The sequence below is a fragment of the Camarhynchus parvulus genome, chromosome 28 (genome assembly GCF_901933205.1).
Source record: "Camarhynchus parvulus chromosome 28, STF_HiC, whole genome shotgun sequence".
Lineage (NCBI taxonomy): Eukaryota > Metazoa > Chordata > Aves > Passeriformes > Thraupidae > Camarhynchus > Camarhynchus parvulus.
This window is the reverse complement of record NC_044598.1, coordinates 4,288,727-4,311,860: the sequence shown is the minus strand read 5'-3', so window position 1 is coordinate 4,311,860 and position 23,134 is coordinate 4,288,727. Positions and strand designations below refer to the sequence as shown.

General features: G+C 56.3%; 1 protein-coding gene across 1 annotated transcript; it reads right to left on the bottom strand.

The window, feature by feature from the left end:
• Positions 1-7,446: 7,446 nt before the first annotated feature.
• MOB3A (MOB kinase activator 3A) lies at positions 7,447-21,624 on the bottom strand. The gene is made up of 4 exons (XM_030966855.1): positions 21,503-21,624; positions 11,087-11,629; positions 9,282-9,484; positions 7,447-8,442 (listed from the first exon to the last, which is right to left on the bottom strand). Exons 2-4 carry the CDS (start codon positions 11,502-11,504, stop codon positions 8,413-8,415), a joined length of 651 nt encoding a protein of 216 aa, XP_030822715.1. The 5' UTR covers positions 11,505-11,629; positions 21,503-21,624; the 3' UTR covers positions 7,447-8,412.
• Between the last annotated feature and the right edge of the window lie 1,510 nt (positions 21,625-23,134).

Genomic DNA, 23,134 nt, shown 5'->3' with positions numbered 1-23,134 from the left:
GTCGCCGCCATCGGCACCCCTGGACCCCCCCACCCCCATTATTGCCATCGGTACCTCCAGCCCCCGCCTCGTCACGGCCATCGGCACCCCCGGATCCCCCCTCGCTGATATCGGCCCCCCTGGACGCCCCTCGCTGCCACGGCACTCCCAGGCCCCCCTCAGCCATCGGCACCCTCGGAGCCCCCCCCCGCCACCATTGGCACCCCCAGAGCCCCCCTCACGGCCATCGCTGCGCTCAGACCCCCCCTCAATGCTATCAACACCCCCGGACCCCCCCTCAATGCTATCAACACCCCCGGACCCCCCTCAGCCATCGGCACCCCCGGACCCCCCCTCAATGCTATCAACACCCCCGGACCCTCCCTCAGCCATCGGCACCCCCGGATCCCCCTCAGCCATCGGCACCCCCGGATCCCCCTCAGCCATCGGCACCCCCCCCCCAATCCAACACCCCAGATCGGCACCCCGGATCCCCCTCAGCCATCGGCACCGCCTCCCAGCCCCACCGCCGCAGCCCCCGGCCCCGCTCTGCCCCCTCTCCCCCGCTCCTGGTGCTGTTTGGGGGGGTGTGCATCGCCTCAAACCCCGGGGCCAGCCCGGTGTGGGGTCCCCAGGGTGGGGTCCTGGCCACCCCCCCCCAGATCTGCTAAATTCCTGCTTTTCCGGGCCCTCATGGCTCCTCCTGCGTCCCTCACACCGGCCCGGCCCTGCCCGGGCCTTTGTTTGTGGCGCTGCTCATGAGGGCTCCCCCGTTAATCCGGCCTGAGGGGGGTGAGTGGTGGTGCCCCCACTGCTGGGGGGTCCGCAGGGGGACAGGGACGGTCCCTTCCCCTCCTGGGGCTCCTGAGGAGCCACACATCCCCAAATCGTGCCTGCCACCACGTAGGTCATGGAGCCGGGAGTGACAGGGCAGCACAGCCGGGCCCACAGCCCTGGGGCCACCAGGGGTGCCTGGTGTGGGGGGACACCCAGGGCTGGGCTGGGGGCTCACCCGGCCCAGGGGGCTGGGGGAACCCAGCTGGGTGTGCTGGGAGGACAGGTGGCAGGTGGGGCTCACCCGCCGGTGTGTAAGTGCGACATGTGCCATGTGCTGTGCGTGCTGCGTGTCACGTTACCTCTGTGTCCCCTGCGTGTCCCCTGCGTGTCCCCACATGTCACTATGCCCTCTGTGCACACCCAGTGTGTGCTCAGTGCCCACCCCTGCTCCCCGTGTGGCCCTGGCGTGACCTTGGCGTGTTTGCCCCCTGTGCTGGTCACACACACTCAAGGGGAGGTTTCCAGCCCTGTGTGGCAACAGGGACATCAGGACAGGCTCCTCTTCCCAAGGCTCCCCTTCCCAGTGTTGATCCTTGTGGAATTGGCTGCCAGGGAATGTGCACGAAACCACACACGTGTGAGCAAGACCAGAGCATGGCCCAGGGGGTGTTTGCACAAGCACACACACACCTACATGTGTCCATGTGTTGTTTCATGTCTGCACACGTGTCCATCCCAGGGCACCCCCCGTGTTTCCACCACAGGACCAGGGCTCCCCCTCTCCTGCTGGGCAGAGGGTGCAGCCAGGATCCCCCCGTGGGGCCCAGCCTGGCCCCCAGGTCCCTGCACTGGTGGCTCCTGCTCTGGGGACACACGTGCCTGTGGACAGTGGAAAGGGCCAGCACTGGCAGCTCATAGAGCACAGCTCAGGCCTTCCTAATGTTTTTTTCAGTGAAACACAAATTTTGATACATCTGAGCCCCCTCTCTGCTCCTGATCAAATCCACTGCCCCAGGGGTGCCAATAGCAGCGAATTCCCCATGTCCCAGTTCTGCCGAGGATCCACTCATGGTGAGCCCCCTGCTGTGTCCCCACGGTGTCACCTGTCCCCACACCAGGACCCCCAATCTTGTGGGGTCTCCAGGAGCTGTTGGAGCCCCACACTCCAAGACCGGCCGAGGGAAAACAGGAAAGTGAGCGGGGCTGTGCCGGAAGGCGGCTATTGTTGGCCGGGGAGCAGAGGGAGCGGCAGGGGCCGGAGGCATCGTGGCCACCCTGTCACCCCCCTATGCCCTGAGCCACTCAGGGGGTGGCTGCCCACCCCCCCTGGATGTGCCCCAGTGTGGGCAGGCGCTGCCTGGGGCTGTGCAGGGCTTCCCCTCCCACCCCACTGCTCTGCTTTGGAAGGGAAAATAAATAAACGTTTTGGTTTTTTTTTCCGTGTGTTACTTCCCCAGCCCAAGGAGGGCCCAGCTTCCTGGCCCTGGAAGCAGGAGGATTTGGAACCCTGGCTGTGTGTCAAATGAAAAAATTCTGCAAAAAACCTGGAATTTCCTGCTGGGCAGAAATCGGAGGTTTGACACTCCTGGCGCTGGGGTGGGACAGGAGGGATGGGAGGGACACAAAGGACATCCCTCCCCCCATGCCCAGGGCACACACAGGCTCATGACCGAGCTGGTTCCTGTGCTGGTGGATCCTCGATTTCCCCCTCACCTTGAAGCCACTGGGAAGTTTTGGCAGCTCCTGCCAGGCCTCCAGTGCACCCCAAGTCCCCTCCTGCCACCCTGGGGCTCTCCCAGGGACACAGCCCTGGTCCCTCAGTCCCCATCTGCTGCAGGGACAGGGCTGGGGTGAGCCCTGCTTGGCTTTAGCCCCCCATTTCAGGGCTGCCCCCTGCCCAGGAGCCCCCAGCAGAGCTGCCCAGAGGGTCCCAGGGACAGCAGGGGGACAGGCAGAGTGAGAGGGGTCACAAGGACGGGGATGGTGGTGTTGTTCCTGTTTCCCCAGCTGGAAGAGATGCCACAAGGGGAGAGAGTAGCTGGAACCCAGCATAGAAGCTGCAGGGAAGTGTCCTGAGGGAGGGTACAAACACACCCTGGTTTCAGCCCCAAAAAGTCCTTCAAGGGAGGTGCCAGCTCAGTGGGGAGCATCCTCTGTCCCCAGCCCCCAGTCCCTGACAGCCCACACCAGCCCAAACCCAGGGGACAAGGACATGATGGGATTGGGATGGGGCTTGGCCCAGGCCTCTACTGGAAAGACTGAGCAAGTTCCTCCAGGAGGGAAATCTCTGCAGTGCCCAAAACAAGGGGCAGGGGCTGCAGGAGCTGTGGTTTTGGGGTGTCTGGGAGCAGGGACAGGGCTCATGCTGTGCCACAGTGGGAGTCCTGTCTTAGCAGAGAGCAGCAAATGGGCAAAGCATTTCCAGGAGGACTTCAAATACCCCAGGCTCTTGTCACCCTCCTCCACCCTCCCAGTTCCCTGGGAAGGGGGAAATCTGCACAGCAGCCCTGACCCCTGCAGCTGGATCTCTCTGGGGAAGCCCAGGGACGTGGCAGGAAGAGGTGCAGGCTGGCACGTTGCACATTTTCTTAGAAGGAGCAGAAAAACTCCCAAACCATCAAAAAATTCCCCCTGCTCCCTTGGAAAGGGCACTGAAACCACAGCAGGGCCTGTACAGCCTGTGCTGGGTCGGTGCTGGCAGCCTCTGGGGTTAGCAGGGATTTGTTCACCAGGACCAAAAACGATCCTGGGGCCCCTTCTCCTGGTGAGGAGGGAGCTGCTGTCCCCGTGGGGCCCGAGCAGCAGGTGCCCTGGGTATCAGTGTCACCAGGGGATGGGACATGTCCTCCCTGCTCCAGCATTTTCCCAGAAGCATTCCAGGTCCTGCCCATGTTCCTGGAGCTGCTGGCTCCCGGCCTGGCCTGTGCCATACAAGGCAGAGGGAGCACGTGCCATGCTGGTGACTGTTCCCTTGTCCCAGCAACGGCTGTCACCTCCTCCAAAACTGGAGGAGAGCAAACCCAGGGCCCTGCCCGGGAAGGAGGAGGGCACAGATCAGGGCTGGGGGGCTGCCAGGGACCCTGGGGAATCTGGCTCCAGAGGCATCAGCTGTCCAGGGAACACAGAACAAACAAAAAGCACATTTCAGAGCTTGGAAAGCCTCCACTGCCTGTGCAGGGATGAGGGACAGAGGCACTGCCGGGATCTGGGGGGCTGAGTGTGACAGCAGAGCTGTGCAGGGACATGTCCTGTGCCACCTGTGCTCCTGTTTCCCCAGCTCAAAGAGTGCACGGAATGAGGCAGCACCTCCTGGGGATGGGAACACAGTCCATGGGCCCCATGGCCCCTCTGGAGGGGTCCCCCTGCTGTCTCTGGGACAGTGCCCAGGGCTGGAGGGGCATGGCAGGGCAGTGTAAGGACATCCTTCTGTCACAGCACAGCCCCAGCAACGCTGAGCAAGGAGGTGGTGGCAGGTGGGGACACCCCTGTCCTCACCCAGCAGGACATGGCTCTGGCACAGACCGACAGACACACAGCCACAGGGGCCATAGGAGACCCCCAGCCCCTGCTCCCCCTTGGCTGCTTTCCAAGGGTCCCTGCAAAGGCTGCCCCCATTCCCCAGCTTCCCTCTCTAAGCAAACCCTGATGGGACTCGTGATGGATATGCTCGACCCTTCCACCAGCCCAGCAATGGTCTGGTCTGGGATCCAGAGGGGGAAAGGCCAGAGCCAGGCCAAGAAGTCCAGGAAACCCACGAAGGAGCAGAGTGCCCCAGGGAGCATCGATGCTGGTGAGCTCAGAACCTTGTGTGGGATTAACACATGGAGAGCAGGTGGCTTTTCCAAGACTTATTTATCAAGAACAATGGAAGTTGTGGGTACAAGGAGCCCCCTGCACTCTTCCCTGTGACCCAACTGCTTCACCCCATCCCCCTGCCAGCAAGGCACCAGTGGGTGCCTTGAGCTCTCCCTGCCTGGCAGGGTGACTGTGCCATGGTGTCCTGGAGCAGGGACACCTCCCGAGCTGTGCCTCAAGGAACAGAGACCTTTCCACCAACAACAGATATTTGGATGAGTCCAGTTTGAGTTCCCCCTAATCTGCAGCTGGACTGCACATCTGTGATCTCCTCTGCAGGTGGGATACATCTCAGGGCTTGGGATGAGACTGAGACCCTTACTTGGAACAGCTCCCTTGACAAGTTCCTGACAACACCCTGAATTAATACCAATGAAATCCATGTATTTAATGCCTTCAAATGTGAACCACTGTCCAAGTCTGAGACTAAGACTGGACCTGGGCTGTACCTAAGGTCCATCAGGAGTTTAAGAAGCAGGTGAGTCTTGTCTGAACCTTGTACTCAACAGAAGGGTCTCTCTTACCCTTTTACATCCTCAGTCTTAGGGTAAATCATTCCAGCTCAATTCCAACTTGATTTTCCTTAGTCTCTTACATCCACATAGGAAGTACCAGAGGGAACCTCATCATTGTACCCTGTTAAATCACACTTTCATAGATTCATATTAAAATAACTTTTGCTAACAGAGTTGACAGTGACTCTTTGACTGACCTTAAATCACTCATCTGTGACAAACGGATGTTGTTGGCAGGATCCTAAATCCACATTCATGGCAGAGCTGAGGCCCTTAAGCTCCTGAGGGTTCAAGGGATGGAGAAACTCAGCAGGGGAGGATCAGAACGAGCCATGGCTTCCTGGGAGCAGCAGGAGACCCTGCTCTGAAGCACAGGAAAGGAGCATTTCCCTCAGAACATACGGCAGCCACAGCCCCCTCTGTGCTGCCAGCCTGTGCCCGCTCCAGCTCCAGGGCAGATGCCATCTGTGCTTTTTGGGAAGGGATCAGCCCTGCAGAGGGGAGGCTGCTGGAGCCCTGGGCACTCTACCTGCTCAGCCCAGGCCCTGCAGTGCAGATCTGCAAAGCTGTTCTCTGGGTTCTCAGCGCAGCCTTTGTGATGCCTCTGCACCCACCCTGTGGCAGGGGGGTGAGCAGTGAAAGCACCCAGAGGTCCTGGTCAAGGCTAAAGCCCCTGGCTAGGCTGGGCTCAGCTCAGGGAGCTCAGCTTGTGGTGCTCAGCACTGGGGCCGCAGTTTGGGGTGCCCAGCCTGGAGGGCTCAGCACTGGGAACTCAGCCCTGGAGGCTCAGCCCTGGGGGCTCACAGCTGCCTGCTCCCTGCAGCACTGCAGCTGCAGCTCAGGAGCAAGTAAACATGAGATGAAAGCCTGGGGAGATGAAAGTGGGGCTGGGGCTGCCGAGGCAGAGGCAGAGCAAGGCTGAGCTGTGGCTCCACAGACCTGTCTGGGCAACATCCTGCACTGCTGGGTGTGGGGCTGGGCTCAGCCACCTCCAGCCCTGCCACATCTTCTCCTACAAAGGTGCTTTTCCTCCTCCTCCTCCTCCTCCTCCCTTGGCTGAGCTGGTCTGGCATGGGAGGGTCTTTCCCCCAAAAAGAAAGGGGGGCTGAGGAAGGCAGCTACATCCCCACAAAGAACCCACAGCACTCCAGGGGGGTGTGAAAGGGGAAGCTGAGGAACAGCAGCAGGAGCTGCCCTGGCTCGGAGGGCTGACCCAGCAGCACTCAGCCCCACCACGGCTCAGCACTTCAGGCCTTGCAGGTGTCCTGGTTTCAGCTGGGACAGAGCCAGTTCTCTCCCCAGGAGCTGGTACAGGGCCGTGTTTGGGATCTGGGATGAGAATAATGCTGATAACACACCGATGTTTTGGTGTTGCTGAGCAGTGCTTACCCTAAGCCAAGGACTTTGTGTGTCCTGTGCTCTGCCAGCAAGGAGGGGCACAACAACTGGGGGAAGCAGGGCTGGGACAGCTGACCCAGGCTGGCTGAAGAGATATTCCACACCAAGGAACAGCACGTTCTCCAGCTGAGCTGCACCCCCAAAACACTGGGAGAGGGCTGGAGGGTGGTCCCAGCACCTCCACTGGGCAGAGGAACAGGCAAGAGCCAGGGCTGCAGGCAGGGAACAGGAGGAGCTACAGCTGGGGAGCCCCTCACTCCCCTCCTGGCCAGGAATACAATGTGCATCCCCCAAATGCAGAGTTTTTCCCAATTTAGTCCACCAGCCTCAATGACTGCACCCCTGGCTCCTTCCCATGGTAGAGGAGCCTCTTGGCAAGTAGCTGAGCTGGAATTCCCCTCCCCTGCCCACTTCCACTTGAGTTTCAAGCTGGGAGAACAGCTCAACCCTTGGGTACAGAGGCACTGCAGACACAAGTCAGGACAACCCCTGGGTCAGGGCCCATGGCCTTGGGACCCAGTACAGGGCTTGGAGCAGCCTGGACCTGGCACAGGGAGAGCAGGAGGATCCCAACCAACCCCCAGGAGCTGTGCCAGGAGCACACACCCACGAGCTCCCAGCTCCCCAGCACAATCCCCAAGGAGCCCAAACACCCTGTGTTTGTTTTGCTGATGGGAAGGTTCTGACGAAGGTGCAGTCACGAGACGCTCGGCGGCGGCATGTGCTGTGTAAATACAACATAATTTATTGGTTCCATTTCAGAGCATGAGTGGTATTTGTACGAGTGTCCTAACGGCAGGATGAGAAATCAGAGAGTCACGTATGTACAGAGATTCCAGGGCACGGGAATGCTTTGTAAGGAAGAAGTGGTTGGTTAGTGGTGCAGTTTGGTCACTTACTGGTCCCCAAATCCTAGGTAGACCCACTACCTACCAGGGGCACTGCCAAGCTCTCCTCGTGCAAGCAGCAGGTGAGGCTGGGGGGCTCTGGCTGCACAGCAGAGATTTTGGTCCCAGATGTGCACAGCTGGATGGGATGGTGATGCTGATGAAGGGGAGAAGGCTCTATACACCAGCAGGAAGCAGGATGGTCCCAGCAGGGTCAGCGTACCACGAGGGACAGGGAGGGAGGGAGGGGATGGAGGAGAATTCCTGGTGCCTGTCCCAGCACCTTCCCTCTGGCGGCTCCCATGAGGAGCTGCCAGCGTGGATCTGTGTCCCCATGGGGACAGTGCAGAGCCGCAGCAGGGCTGTGTGTGCAGAGCTCAGCTCAGGGCTGGGCTGACACACGAGGGCAGATTTCCACTCCAACAGCACAGCCCCAGCTGTGGCAGCCATGGGATGAAGCCCAGTCCCAGCTCACTCAGAGGGAGCACAGGAGAGCCAGGCCTTGGGGACAGGTGGGCACAGAGCAGCTCTGCCCCAATCCCAGACTCACAGCCAGTGGAAGAGGTGCTGGGGGATCCACACATACCAGTCCTGTACCCTGCCTCCAGGGGTGGGAAATGTGGATCCCAAGGGAGGCGCTGCTTCCATGGCAGCACCAGCCCCACGACACAGCTCTGTGTGAAGTGTCTGGCTCAGCTCACTCAGGGCACACGGAGCAGGCAGCTCAGGCAGCTCTTCCCCGCTCCGAGAGCCAACATTCCCATCAAGTGGCCCACAAAATATTTTCTTTCTTTTTTATAGAAATTACTATAAAAATTAGTTAATCTAGAGCATCTTTAAAAAAATATTCCTGCAGTATCACAGTTTTACATTGAAACTCATTAAAAATATAATTTCTTCAACAAAACGTCTCTGTTCTCCCCTTGAATCACCTCTCCAATCTGGGGCTGGGGCTCGGAGTCCTCGAGGAGGTGCCAAGGTGGGAGCAGGAGGGTCTGAGCTCAGTGGCACATCCTGGAGGTCATTTCCTTCTGGCAAAGGGACAGAGAACACAAGGGACTGTGAAGGAGGATGCAGGCTCCCAGGTGAGGGTGTTGATAAAACCCCCTGTGTTTAGCTGTCAGTACCATTCCTGTTGGGTACTGACAGCTGGGGGTGACCCTGCTGCCCACAGCTCCAGTTTGGGCAGGGCCATGTTCCCCCACCACTCCCAGCACATCCCAGTCACATCCTGACTCCCAGGTTCCTGACAGTTACACTGCAAGGCCAACTGGTCCTGAATTTGGGCAATCAGCTTTAGAAGGGAATCATGGAATCTTTAAGGGTTGGAAAGACTCCCAGGATCATCAAGTCCAACCATTACCCTGCCACTGCTGTGTCACCACTAAACCATGTCCCCAAGTGTCACAGCCACATGTTTTTTCTAGGGATGATGACTCTAACACTGCCCTGGGCAGACCTTTCCAATGCCTGTCCCACCCCTTCAGTGAAGAAATTTTCCCTTAAATCCAATATAAACTTCCACTGGTACAGCTTGAGACAGTTCCCTCCTGTCCTGTCACCGGGACAAGACTGAGCCCCCCTGGCTGCCCCTTCTTGTCAAGGAGTTGTGCAGAGCCAGAAGGTTCTCCCTGAGACTCCTTTTCTCCAGGATGAGCCCCCCCCAGCTCCCTCAGTTGCTCCAGACCCTTCCCCAGCTCTGTTCCTATCTCTGGATATGCTGCAGCCTCTCAATGTCTTTGTTGGAGTGAGGGGCTCAAAGCTGACCCCAAGACCTGAGGTGGGGCCTCCTGAGAAGGTTCCAGAGCCCTCTGTGACTCCCCCAGCCCTGTGCTGGCCACAGACCCTGAGAGCCCCCCCAGACACTCACCAGGGGCTCCAGCTCCTTGGTGTCTATGAGATTGAACTCTTTCACAAAGTAGTAAAAGTGCTTGTAGCAGGTGTTCACGTGGGCCTCCGAGCCCATCTGGGTGATCCTGTCGAAGTGGTGGATGTAGACATGGACAAACACCCGGAAAAGCCTGGACAGAATCTTCTTCACCACTGGGAGGAAGTTCTTGGGGAAGGGAGTACCTTGGGAGGGGAAGAGTGGCCATGAAAAACCTTTGGTCAAGTTAAAGCTGGTTGCTTAGGGCTAAAATAAATTGGTAAAATTGACAGATTGAGGCAAAAGTTCTGTCCCTGGTAATTTCCAGCTCTCCTCTCCTTTTTCCTTTCCTTTGGATCACATTTTTCAAAGCACAGATTTTTTAAGTGAAGAGTGATGCACTGCTGTGACTGAAAGCAGAGCCCACATTCCCAGCAGTTGGTTCAGTCAGACAAGAGTTTCTTCTACTACTGCTTGATGTATTTATATAAACAGTGCAAAACACCAGATACAACCAAGCAACTTCCAAAGGAAAGGGCCATTAAGTCCCCACAGTTATCCCTTGTTTTGGTACATCTTTAGCTCTTTGGTTAAAAATTAAAGCTGTTTAGGTCCTCTTTGAAGGCTCCAGGACTGTGTTTGGCTGGGCCCCTGCAGCAGAGCAGTCTGGCCATGCAGCCACCTCCACGGGATATCAGGGTGTAAAGTTCACACTGTTTCTGGAGGAACAAGGACGAGTTAAACCCTTTCCTTGCTCTGCCAGAGCTGCAGCATTTCAGTCAGCATTGAAGGACCTGGTTAAAGCTGAGCTGAAGACAGTAACAACTCAAAAACCCCAAACCACAACCCTCGTGCTGTCGGCAGCTCGTCCTGCAGCCCAGAACAGAACCAACACCCCCAGTGAGGTCCCCAGAGAGCTGCAGCAGAGCCTGTGCAGCGTGAGAAGAATGCCTAGGGAGGGTTTGGTGCTGCAGCTCTCTCAAAACTGGCTGTTTATGGCCCCCCTCCCCTCTCTGCCCACTTCACACCAGGTTTAAGCAGCATTTTGGCACAGTGGAGGATCCCTGTGGATGCTCAAGTGGCAGATGTGCCCCAAATAGGGACCAACTGCATCCCATCAGAGCTCCAAAGGGATAAACACTGGGGCAGGAGGGAGGGAGGGAGGGAGGGAACTCTGCTGCACCTCATCTCCTCCATCCCAGGAGATGGAAGCTCTGCATAGGCTCAGTTGTATTTACCTGATAACTTAAGAGACTAAATTCTTCCATCTTCATCACAAAATAAAACCCAACAATCTGTGTCCTAAAGCTGCTTTTGGCTATGGAGATTGAGGTGTCTTAGGCCAAATTCCTGGCAGTAGATGAAACATGGCCCTTCCCTCCAGGTCTGTGCCAGCATCCCCCCCCTCAGCAGGGGCAGAGGCAGCCAGTGTGGCCTCTAATAACAGAGGGGGTGATTATGGCAGGTGACACCATCACCAGGTGACACAGAACTGTGCCTCAGACCTGGGCTGGCCAGCAGCTCCCAGAGAGGCATCCTGCATCCAGCATGAGCCACTCAGAGACTGACTGACTGCTCTAAGGGCAGCCTCCTGTTTCACTGCCTCGAGGTATCCATGACTCCTAGTGGGATCTGGGTATTCCAGCACTGCAGAAGAGCTGGGAAGAGCTCACTGCACTGCCCACCTGAGAAGCACAGAGGGAAACTGCTCTGTTGTGCTGCAGCACCTCCTGGAACAGCAACAGGAGCTCCACGAGAAGGCTCCACACCCCTCCCTCCCTCCAGCCCCAGCTGGGACCCCAACTCACCGACATTGGTGGGGAAGATGTCCTCGTTGTTGATCTGCACCTCGATCCAGTCCATGAGCAGGTTCATGTACTGGGGCGCGGACAGGGCCGTGGGTTTGCGGTACTTGTGCTCGTCCTGCCACCTGTACTCGTACTTGGGCCCCCCCGACATGACGGGGCAGGACTGCTCCGTGCAATAGTCACTGATGGTGCCGTAGATGAGGTTGATGCGGTTGAAGAAGTCCACGACGTGCACGGCCACCCAGTCGTTCTGCTCCTCGCCCGGCGGCAGCTGCACGGCCACCTTCAAGTCCAGGCCGGCGTTGAGCGAGGCCTGGGCCTTCTTGTGCAGCTCGAAGCGCTGAGTGCCCGGCTCGAACTTGCGCTTGGGCCGGAAGGTTTTGTCCTTATTGAACACTTGCTTTAGAGCGTGGGACATTTTCCGTCTCTTGCGTGTCCTGCAGGCCCACAGCGGTGACAGCCGGAGGCGCGGCCGCTTCCCAGGGCACGGCTGGGGCAACTCTGATCTTCACAGAAACCTCCCTCTGCTCATCTGGTCCTGATCTGCAACACAGCACAGAAGGGCAGCGATTAGAAGCAGCTTTCTCAACAGGAAACCTCGTCTAAATCCCATAGGAAGAGATCTGGGATGCCATCTGGGCCCTCGCCCCACATCTGAGAAGGGAGGGAGCCCACGGCAGCTTTCCTGCCTCCCCCTTCCCGTCCCCAGCTGGAGGGGTGACCTGGGCTGAACAGAGTCACCTCCTGACCTGTTCCATGTGGGAATGAGGGAACAGGCCCCACAGCCATGGGAGAGGGCTGCCACTCACCCTGACAGTGCCACACCATGAGACCCCAAGGCTGCAGAAACCCACCACCTGCTTGGCTGACAAGCACTGACAAAGAAGGGTAAAACCAGCTAGGTTTCACCCAGATCCCATTTTCACCTCTGCATCCCCCACTTTGGGAACAAGGCCAGGCCAGGTCAGGGCAGCCCACAAGACAGCTCAGAGCTGCTGCCAGACAGCCCCCACCAAGGCAGCCACTGAAAGTGAGAGACAGGAACCAAGGGGTGGAGGGCAAGGAGAAGAAGTCACAGCTCAGGCACCCAGAAAGCAAATATCCTGAAATAACACCAGCCCCAAGAGCAGCCACAGCCTCTTCTGCAGGTGCACACAGACCATAAACATATTTCCCACTTCAGTTTAGCTGCGTTTACAAGTTGAAAACTGGAAGATGAGGGGAAGCTCATCTTCCTCTTCCAGACTGTAGAAAATCAGCTCCAAGGGTGAGACACAAGTTGAGATCTGAAGGGATGCTGACGAGAAACACAGCTCTGTTTATCTGTGGCTAATTATACCTCCTTTGTTCCCACATCCAGCCCCTCACAGAATTTGTGCCAGGCTGCTCTTTGATGAAAGCTTAAGGAAGAAAGCTTTGTGTACCAAAAATATTATTTTACATGTGCTGGACAGAGAAATGAATAAAGTAATAGAAATTAAGCTGATGCCTTAAATAGCATAAATAAGTTTGCAAAATTTCATAAGCAAGCAAGCAAAAAAAAAAAAAATTTCCCCAAGCAGAATCTACTCAGATTTACATGAGGCCTGAGATTTACATGAGTGTTGCTCCAATAGGTAAATAGTGTCCTCAAATGCTGGCAAGCACATCCCAAACTCAAGGTCATGACTACCATGGCTGCAATCGAGCCCATCTCTAACAGATGCTGCAGTGCTAATCAGCAGTTCTTCTCTGAAGAAAGATTAAAAAGCTTTAAAGCCAAGGCCTCTTGTTTCCTTATTTAATTACAGTGAGGAAGAAACCCCAAACCACTCCAGTTCACCTCACTAAGAACAGCCTCAACATTTCCTGCAGGAATGGGCTCAGTAACCTCTTCCATGCAGGAGCTGAGAGATCCAAACCCCAACATGGGCTATGATGTGTTGGGAGAAACCCTAAAAGCAATTTAATGTGGGCTGAGAGGTGAATCCAGAGCAGATATGTCATCATGAAGTGGTTTAGATTGCAAAGAACCTTAAAGACCATCTAGCTGCAGCTCCCTGCCATGGGCAGGCACACCTTCCATGGGCAGGGACACCTTTGGTGTGCAGGGACACCTTCCACTAGATCAGGTTGCTCCAAGCCCCATCCAACCTGGCCTTCCTGCTGCCAAAACAGCTGCTGTGACCCCGTGAGCCACCTCAGGGGAGGCAAACCCAGCACAAATCCCTGGCAGATGTGTCCTTTGGAGCGTGATCCAGCCCCAGACGTGGCAGAGGAAGCAGTGAAGGGGTGTTGGGGAGACAGCTGAGCAGTGCTGGTTAGCAGGAGCTGTGTCACAGCCTGGCCACATCCTGTGGCAGAGCAGGAAGCTCCAGGGACTGTGCCCACCCCGGAACCAAGGCAGGGCCCCCACAGAACCAGCAATGTGGGCAGCAGGTGATGAGGCTGCTGCTACTTCCAGAAAGTCCAGGGAAGCACTTGTGATGAGTTCCCTGCACTGGAGATGGAGGAAAACACATCCTCTCACACAAGAAACCACAAAGCAGCAGCAGCACACCCTCCATGTGGCTTTCTGGAGCACCTCCAGCAGTGTGACTCCATCCCTGCTTCTTTTCTGGAGGATCTGCTCTGCAGGGCCTGCCATGGATGTGGATGTAAAACCTAAGGGTAAAAACAAACATCCCCTGGCTTTGGCACCACACATTGAGAAACAAACACGAACCATTTTCCTCATCTGAGCGGGACGGAGAGACTTTTCATAGAATCCCAGAATATTCTGAGTCAGACGGGACCCACAGGGACAATCCAGTGCAGCTCCTGTCCCTGCACAGCCACCCCAACACCCCCACCCTGAGCAGCCCTGGGAGCTCCTGGAGCTCTGGCAGCCTTGGCACCATTCCCTGGGGAGCCTGGGCAGTGCCCAGCAGCCTCGGGGGGCAGAACCTTGCCCTGAGCTCCATGCCAAGGCCTGGCCCAGCTCCAGCCCTTGCTGGGCTCCTGTCCCTGTCCCAGAGCAGAGCTCAGCCCCTGCCCCTGTGCCTGCCCTGGGGATGGAGCTGCAGCCCCCGAGGAGCCTCCCCTCAGTCTCCTGGGCTGCAGCTGAACCAGCCAAGCGCCCTCAGCTGCTCCTCAGCCCCTTCCCCAGCTCCGTGTCCCTCCTCTGGGCACTCTCCAACAGCTTTGGGTCCTTCTGATCCTGTGGTGCCCAAAGTGCCCCCAGCACTGGAGGTGAGGCTGCCCCAGGGCAGAGCAGAGTGGGACAATCCCTCCCTGGGCCTGGTGCCCCCCAGCACAGGGGGGCCCTTGGGGCTGCCAGGACACAGCAGTGACTCAGATCCAACTTGCCACTGACCAGGACCCCCAGGGCCCTTCCCGGGGCGCTGCTCTCCAGCCTCTCATTCCCAGTCTGTCCCTGCACCCAGGGCTGCCCCATCCCAGGGCAGGATCTGACACTTGCCCTTGTCACATGGCTGGGGGTTGCTCAGCCTCCATTTGTCAGGGTCTCTGTGAAGGGCAGGTTACTTGGTGTGGAGGCAGTACTTGTCCTACAAACAAATCCCTGCTCCTATGGAGACATCATCCCTGAGAACTGGGGAGCTCAACACAGAGCAATTGTCTCTCAGGCGATTCAGCATCTGTGTGAAGCATTAGCAAAATGAGTAGCTGAGACATCAAGCAGATGCAGCCTATTTAATTACGGTCTCTGACTGCAATGAGCTAAAAGAAACACTTAGCTCTAGGAAAAAAATAAAAATAAAGAGGCACAGCGACCAAAGCATCCCTGACATTGCTCAGAGATGATATCATCTGTACAACACCTACTTCCACAGGCAGGAGTCACAGCTGACACCGCCCCCGCACACAAGGGAAAGGAAAGGTTAGAGACAATTGGGAAATGGGACATGCAAAGCACCTGGATGGTATCTGCAAGCTTTAAAGGTGGGGGGAAAAACCACTCCCCCCCTAAACAAACCTCAGTACATTTTGTTGCCTCCTCCTTTGAGCCAGCCAAGATCACAGCAGACGTCACTGGTGCTCTGAGAGGACCTTGGCCAGAGCTCAGGATCAGAGCCCATGACCCCCGTGGGCTGCCCAGGGCACAAACACACCTCCAGCTTATCCCAAGGACACAGGAGGAGCAGCTCCCTACAATGCTGGACTTGCCTGCCCAGGGGGCTCAAGGCCTGGCCCTCCCTTCCCCTCCCATCCCAAAAGCTCCTTTTCTCTGACTCCCTGCTTGTGCAGCTCCAGTCCTGCGCTGGTTTTGCTGCCAGGGCTGTTGGCACTGTCCTGCCATTCCTCTTCCCTCACCAGGAATGGTGGATCATGATTTTGCTCTAACACCAGGCTCTGGGCAGAGGAAGGAAGCCCAGGCGGCTGCTTCCCAACTCTTGGTCACTCGCAAAAGCAGCTCAGAGTCTGGAAAAGGGGAGAGTCAGCTCCTCCAAAACACCAGGAAACTGCCTCCCCTTGCACCCTGCTGAGCCATCCCGAGGTTTTCCAGGAGCCAGCAGAGTTCCCGACAGATCCTGCCCTCCCTACAGAGGCAGAATGGCCCAAAAAGGACTCCAGGAGTCCCATGACTGCTCCATCAGTGCCAGCCCCAGCAGCACTCCATGCTCCCCTCTGCTGCCAACACTGCACAGGGGTTTCACAGCAGCCAGGGAAAACCAGCAAGGCGGCAGTCAGCAAGCTCCTACCTGTGCTCCTGGCCTCAGCAGTCACTCCTGCAGAGGGCTCAGCCCTGCTCTGCACCCTCTGTCAGTACTGGCAGGCGCCGAGGCCAAGCGTCCTTTTTCAAAAGAAGGGAAAAAACCTCCCTGTTGGTTCGTTTCATGGGCGGGCACAACCCGGCGGCTCCGCAGCTGGGGAGGGGTCAGACACGAGGCCGCCTCCCTTCTCCGTGACCCCAGCGCCGGGCCGGCCACATCCTGCTGCCTCTGCTGGAACAGCCCTCCAGCACAGCCCAGGCAGCAAGGCCGCTCTTCAAATCAGGGATTTGTCCAGTTTCCTGTCCGAGAAGCCAGGCTGCTGTCCTTGCATCGCTTGTAACCCTTGGGTGGGGAGCCTGTGACAGCCACCGTGTCCCCAGAGCTCACCACAATCCTGCTTCCCCCTGAGCCATTCCCAGGGCCCTCAATGCCAGGCCAGAGTTCCCAACACAGGACACAAAACCCCCCTGACTGATAAAGCAGCCCTGATAAAGGTATTTTGCATGCACTGAGCATTTAAAGTAAAAACCTGAATTTACAGAGGAAAAGCAGCTTTAAACAGGCAACTTGCACAAAACAGCCAAGACGGACGCACACGCCCTTTTTTCCAGAATTCCACCCCTCTCCTGCTTTCACAAATCCCTTCCCATGGCCACTCTGCACTAGCTCAGTGTCTCGGGACAGGATGAACCTGGTTTGCTCCGATCAAAGGAGAGATTTTACTACAGAGAGCAGGGACCAGAACAATCCTGGCAGCAGCACCACACTAATGGCAGCCAGTTTCTGCGCCTCCAGAGCCAGTCTGGCAACAAACGAGGGCTTGTCTTCCTGGGACAAGACTTCCAGCTGCTCTTTCCAATGGATTTGTGATATGAGGAGCGAAGGTCTGCCCCGTGTGCTTACCTCGGGCAGGGCAGGGCAGGGCGAGGAGGGCTCAGCGTGGCTGGAAGGCACCCCTGGCCATTCATAATCCCGGCCAGCCGGCACTTCCACGTCAGCCGCTTCCTGTCTGGCACTGCCTCCAGCCTCCCGGCCCAGGGAGCTGCCAATGTTTTCCCAAAATTAATCCTTCCCCTCTGCAAGCTCTGCCTTTCCTCCCGCAGGATCACTCCCTGCTGCTGCAGGAGAGCTGAGCCATGGCCGTTCCCTTCGGCATTGCCTTCCCTGTCCGTCCCCCAAGCTCAGCCCCGGCAGCTGAAGCTGCTCAGAACTTTCTGGAGAAGGAGCAACTCAACCCGGCCCAGCTGCATCTCCAACCCCAACCCCACTTCATTCTGCTGCTCTGCAGGACAACATCCACATTTTTCTTCCAGCAGCAGCCTTCGCAACCAAATCTGAACAGGGCACACTGGAAATGCTGAATTCCCAAGGTTTGGGCAAACAAAGAGCCTTTTGTCTTTCACCAGAGCCAGCTTTAAGAAGGTCCTGCCTGTTGCCAGCCACCCCCAGGCCTCGCTATTCCAATCTGCTGCACAATTTGGAAATTCCCGAGTAAGAAATGGTACAGCTCTCCTGGGACTTCCCACGTCTCCAGGCCCTTCCTGGAAAGAGGGTGGCTTAGGGGAAGAGGTTGGTTTAGGAGCAGGACAAGGCTATATGCATGAGAAAAAAGCATAATAAAAGATCAAAAATAGTTCTGCTGGGCTTTAACTGGCATCTCCTTCACCCCTGCAAGGCCAAGCATTCCCGACAATCCCAAAGGGAAAAGCCCTGTTAAATTAAGCAGTATCTGGGATAGCAGAGGACCCAGCAGAGGTGAGGGGAGCTCTGGCAGAGCCCACCAAGAGCTGCAGGGGGGAATGCTGCTGCTTGGAGCAGAGAGCCCAGGTCAGCCAGCAGTGAGACACCAGCATCCATCCCAGGCAGATGGATGAACAGGGAGTTTATTGCTTGGCTTCAAGATCAGGATTGACAGACCACGGGCAGTGACAGGGGGGATGTTATGGGTGACACTGCTCACACTGCTGAGTGAGGGCAGGTGAGGAAGTGAGTGCTGGGGAGGCTGGAAAACCCAGTCTGGCAAGGGAGAGGGAAGGCAAGAAACCCAAATTTCCAGCGTGGTTTGTCCCCCTGGCCTTCCTCCCCACAGGCACAGAGGGAAAAAAGCCACAGGAGAAAGTAAGTTCTGTAAAAGGTCCCCTCCTGCTTCCCTCCCCAGAGGGAAAGGTCAGGCAGCAGATGCTGCAATCCCCAACTGTTCCGTGGAACAGCAGTGACTGCAGGGAGCCCCACGGAGCCTCGGGTGTTACTGACTCAGGGCCAGCCCTGCTGCTCTTACGTGACATCTGCATCCATTGCAATGTCAGAGCCTTGCAGAGCTGCTGGAAGGTGTCCACGGATCCCGCCGGGCTGGGGCTGCGTGTGGAGGCAGAGCTAATCCTCTGTGGGCTCTGCAGGGCTGTGCTAAGCTGACAAGCTGGGTCACGACTCCAGCACAGGTTAACTGCACACACAGGAATTTCCAGGGAAGAGCACGGCCAGTGATGGCATAGGAGGACCAGCTCCCACTTTTCCAGGTCCTTCAGGAAGGTCTCTTGCTGTCCCCACTACAGGGCTGGAAGGGCAGGCTGGTGTTTATTAAGTCCCAGCGGAGCTGCTTGTCTCTCCCTGCTTGTGCAGGCTCTGTGCTGTCCTCACTGGACAGGGATATTTCTGGGCCCACAGCAGTTCCATTCCCTCTAACTTTGGGATCTGCCCCTACCCAACTCAAAGCTAACATCAGCTTGGAGCATGAAATTTGCATTAGGATGATAAAATGACTATGGCACCATTGTAACAGTGGGCTGGGATCCCAGGAAGTGTGGGATCACACCCCAGGGCTGAGCTGGAGCACGAGCTGGCCACACAACCAGCCTTTCCCAGAGCATGGATAATCCCAGGGACAAACATCCCTTTTCCCTATGTTAATGTCACACGTTGGGATGAATGGCAGGATTGTTTCTTGCTGATAGCCACGAGGCCTCTCCTGCCCTGGCAGGAGATACAGGAATAACTCAATCCCTTAGTACAGCTCCAGGCACAGAACAAGCCCATGGATGTGGAGCTGGAGACCACCTCAACACCAACCACATCACACAGCCAGAGGAAAGAGAGAAGGAAGCAAAGGCAGCCAGAACACAGCCCCAAGAGAGGCCTGCAGAAAATACAGAGCCTTTCAGTGCAGCCATGGGGCCAGCTCAGCTCCTGCTGCAACCTCAGCTGTAGCCTGGGTGGCTCCAGCTCACCTTCAGTCCCATGAGTTCCCTGGAATCACACAGGGTCACACATGGGAGTGTCTGCAGCATCACCACAGTGGCCTCGTCTCACTCACACTGACCCAGCACCAGCAGCAGCCCTTTGGGACCTCAGCCAGGTTTTCTGGAGGAAGTTAAAGCTCTCAGATGTGAGGGATTGTTTTGCTCTGGCTTTGCCCACTTGCAAAAGTTGCTGTTTTGCTAGAGTTTTTTTCTGACCTCCACTGCCTCCATCTCTTCCTCTGCCCTCCCTTCTGCTTCATGTACCTGAAGCAAAAACCCACCCAACTGCACCAGGAGCAGAGCAGCACCTCCACCACAGCACCAGCTCCAGAGGGAAGCAGGCAGCAGAGCAAACCAGGCCCCAGGGACACCTCTGCCTCCCAGGGGCACCTGGAAAAAGGAGGATAAAGGTGCAGCCTAAGGTGCACTCTTTATTGACAGCATTAGCTGGTATTACATATTCCTAAAGATAAGCTGATAAACCTCCAGTAAAGCTGGTTCTGGATCCACTTACAGCAGCATTTATGGCTCAAGAATCAGAAAATACTTCCCTGTCTTACTAGAAATGAAAACTCAGAAATTGAAAGCAATTCCCTTCCCAGGCCTGTGGACAGGACTGGAAGGTTTTGCAATCTTTGTGCTCTGACCCCAGATACTTTCACCACTCACATGGGATATTTTCTCTTTCATTAGTATGGCCATGGAGATCCCTGGCCCTCACAGAGGAGCAAGAGATGCAAGACCAAGCAGAGCAGAGATCTGGACAGCCCAACCTCCAAAATGGGACTAAATCACCCCATTCCAGTGTGGGGGTACTTTTCACCCCAACAGCAGAAGGGCCATGTTAGAGGTGACAAGGAAGCAGCTGGCAAACAGCTCCAGAGGCAGCAGAAGTGAAGCAGGACAACTTTGCTCAGGATGCTGAGTCTACTCCGAGCTCCCCAAGCCTTGGCCAAGCACATGGGAGAGCCCATTTCCATCTCTGATGATGGCACAGGTGACAGAGCATCCCAGGAGCTGCAAGGCGAGCCAGGCACAGGGAACCAGCTCCCTGCTCAGCTCCTCGCTACAAACCAAGAGCTCCAGGTTTTGCCACCACTGGAAAGAATTCCCAATGCTGCTCTACCTCTTTCTGGGGATTTTGAGGAGTCACAAGCTCACCCCAGGTTCACCTTACAGGAAGTGACTAAGACAGAAAGTGAATCTGAAACATGGGATACACAGTCCAGGGAACAGCGACAGACAAACAGGGAGCTGGAAGTGAGCCTGAGGTTGGGAAAGGAAGCAGAGTGCAAGGACAAAGCCCTGGGGACTGTGATAAACAGGTGGCTGGGGAAGTTTCACATCTCCCAGCAAAATCCCTCCCTGCCCTGCAACTTGGCAGAAGATTTCCAGACCGGAAAGGGACTTTTAACAGAGTGATGGAAATCTAGAAAGTGTGGCCACTCTGCAGCTCTAAGAGGAGGGACTCCTGCCTTTCAATAGCACTGACAGAAAAGCTTTTCCCAAACATCTGTGCTGGACACTGGACAACTCCAGATCCCCTGTCCTTTCCCTCCAGACCACTTCCTGCCCTTTCCTTTTGCCTGTCCTTCTCACACAGGTTTCTTTGAAGGAGCTGAGCTCACTGTGCCCAGATCAGAGCAGAGGCAGCTCTGTAAGATCAGGATTCCTGAGCCTGCAGCGAGAGACGGAAGCAGAGCAAGAGTTTGCTTTCAAGTTCTCTTGACACGTTCTCCCTCATGACAGCTGAGCCGTGGCTTACCATGACCTGAAAAAAATGGAAAATTCCCTATTCCCCGACCAGCTTAGAGACTGAAAGGTTGGAACTTCAGGGCTATGCCTTTGCCTATAGCAGCTGGGCTGGAGAAAGTCGAGAAGGAGAGGTGGGATAAAATAGGGAAGTTGAAAGCTGTAACTCCACAGTTGTGCCACCAACCCCCTTACTGTCTGCGATATATTTTTTTTTTCCTCATTATGAATTTTTCGGTTGCTCATGAATCCTGCAGCAGGTCCGACCCCTCTGAAGGGAGGGGGCTGTGCCCAGCAGCCAGGGGATGTCCCATGCAGGGGGTTTCTCCTTCGGGCCGGGCCGGCACAGGCAGATCCATGCCCCGATCCACGCCCCGATCCCCGCCCTGCCCGCCCGGGGGGCTCCGCGCCCTCCTGAGGGGGCTCGGCCGGGCCGCGGCCGCCATCGCCCCCCGCCCAGGCAAACACAAACAATTCACGAACGCCCAGAGCGGGGACGCGGGGGCCGCGGCTCAACAGGTCCCGTCCTGTCCCGCCAAGGCCGGGGAGAGCCCGGCCCGGCCCCGCCGGGGGACCGCGGCCACCGGGGCTGGGGGGGTACACGTGGGCAGGGCTGGGGACACGCGGCCCCCTCCCGGCCCCTTTTCCCCGGAGGCCCCTCCGAGCCCGTCCCGCAAGGCCCTCCTCCCTCACAGCCTCCCCCGTGTCCCCTCACAGCCCCCGAGCCCCCGCACCTTCCGGACGCGGTCCCTCGCCGGCGGACGCGCACAGCTCCCGCGGGCCGCAGCACTCCCTCCCGCGGGCCGCAGCACGCCCCGCGCGCCCGCCGCGCTCCCGCCGCTCCCGCGCCCTCCCGCGCGCGGCCGGCGCTACTTCCTCTTAAAGGGGCCGCCCCCGCCTGCGCCGGCCCCGCCCCCGGGAGGGACGGGCCGGGGGAGGGCGAAGGGGAGAGGCGCAGCGGATGTTGGGGGGGGGTACGGTTCGTGTTTTATCGTATTTTTAAATTTTTATTATTGGTTATTTTACTCCATGTTCTCCCCTCATCTTTTATTCTAGTTCAATATTTTATTCTACTTATCTGAATTCCTTTTACTTTCTTTTCTTCTATTTTCTTTCATTTTCTATTTTAATTTTATTTTCTACTTGTTTTTGTTTTCTATTTTATTCTTATTTTATTTTCTAGTTTATCTTTATTTTATTTTGTTTTATTTTCTATTTAATCTTCTTTTTATTTTCTCTTTTATCTTTATTCTAATTTTCTATTTGCTTTTGTTTTCAAATTTATTTTTAAGTTTTCTTCTGTTTTATTATTTATTTTCTTTATTTATTATTTATTTTCTTTAATTCTATTTTTTTCAATTCTATTAATAATACATCATTCTATGTATTTTTCTAATTGTATTTATTTTTTCTTTTATTCCATTCCAGTCATTTCCCTCTCTTCCCTTTTATTTCTTTTCTTCTATTCTGCTTTACTTTATTTTTTTTAAATTTATTTCCCCATTTTATTCTGTTCTGTTTGATTTCCTTTGTTGCCATTTATTCAGTGTTTGTGGTTTTGGGAGCAGGGACAAGGCAGGGGGCTCTGAGCAGGGCGTTGGTCCAACGGGAGCAGCTGCAGGGACCTGCCCAGACCTCAACTTTAAGGTCATAAAAAGGAGAAGTGGCTGGAACCAGCCCCTGGTTCAAAGGGAACTGCTCACAAATGTCAGGATGGGGAAAGTCAAACCCCGCTGGGAAATCCCTGGGAAGCCCAAAATCAAAGGGTGCCAAAAGCTGAACCAGAGCTGGGAGCTCCTGCCCCTCGAGGGGTTTCCAACACTCCTGGCTGGAGCCGGCAGTTCCCCAGCCCAGGTGCCCCAGAACCTCTGCAGACCCCGGTTCAGCCCCTGAGGTGTTCACAGCCCCCAGCCCACACCCCAGCTCACAGAATCCACAGAAGGAGCTGAGCTCACTGTGAATCACTGGGTTGGAAGAGACCTTCAAGGTGATCGAGTCCAACCCAGCCCCAGCATCACAACTGAACCCTGGCACCCAGTGCCACATCCAGGCTTTGTTAAACACACCCAGGGATGGGGACTCCACCACCTCCCCGGGCAGCCATTGCAGAACTTCATCACCCTTTCTGTGAAAAACTTTTTCCTGATATCCAACCTCTATTTCCCTTGGTGCAGCTTCAGGCTGTGTGCTCTGGTTCTGTCAGTGCTGCCTGGAGAAAGAGCCCAGCCCCAGCTGAGCACAGGCACCTTTCAGGAGCTGTACAGAGTGATAAGGTCACTTCTGAGTCTCCTTTTCTCCAGGCTGAGCACCCCCAGGGTGTTCCCAGCCCCTCCCAGCCCAGCTGAGCCGCAGAACGTGGGGTGAAG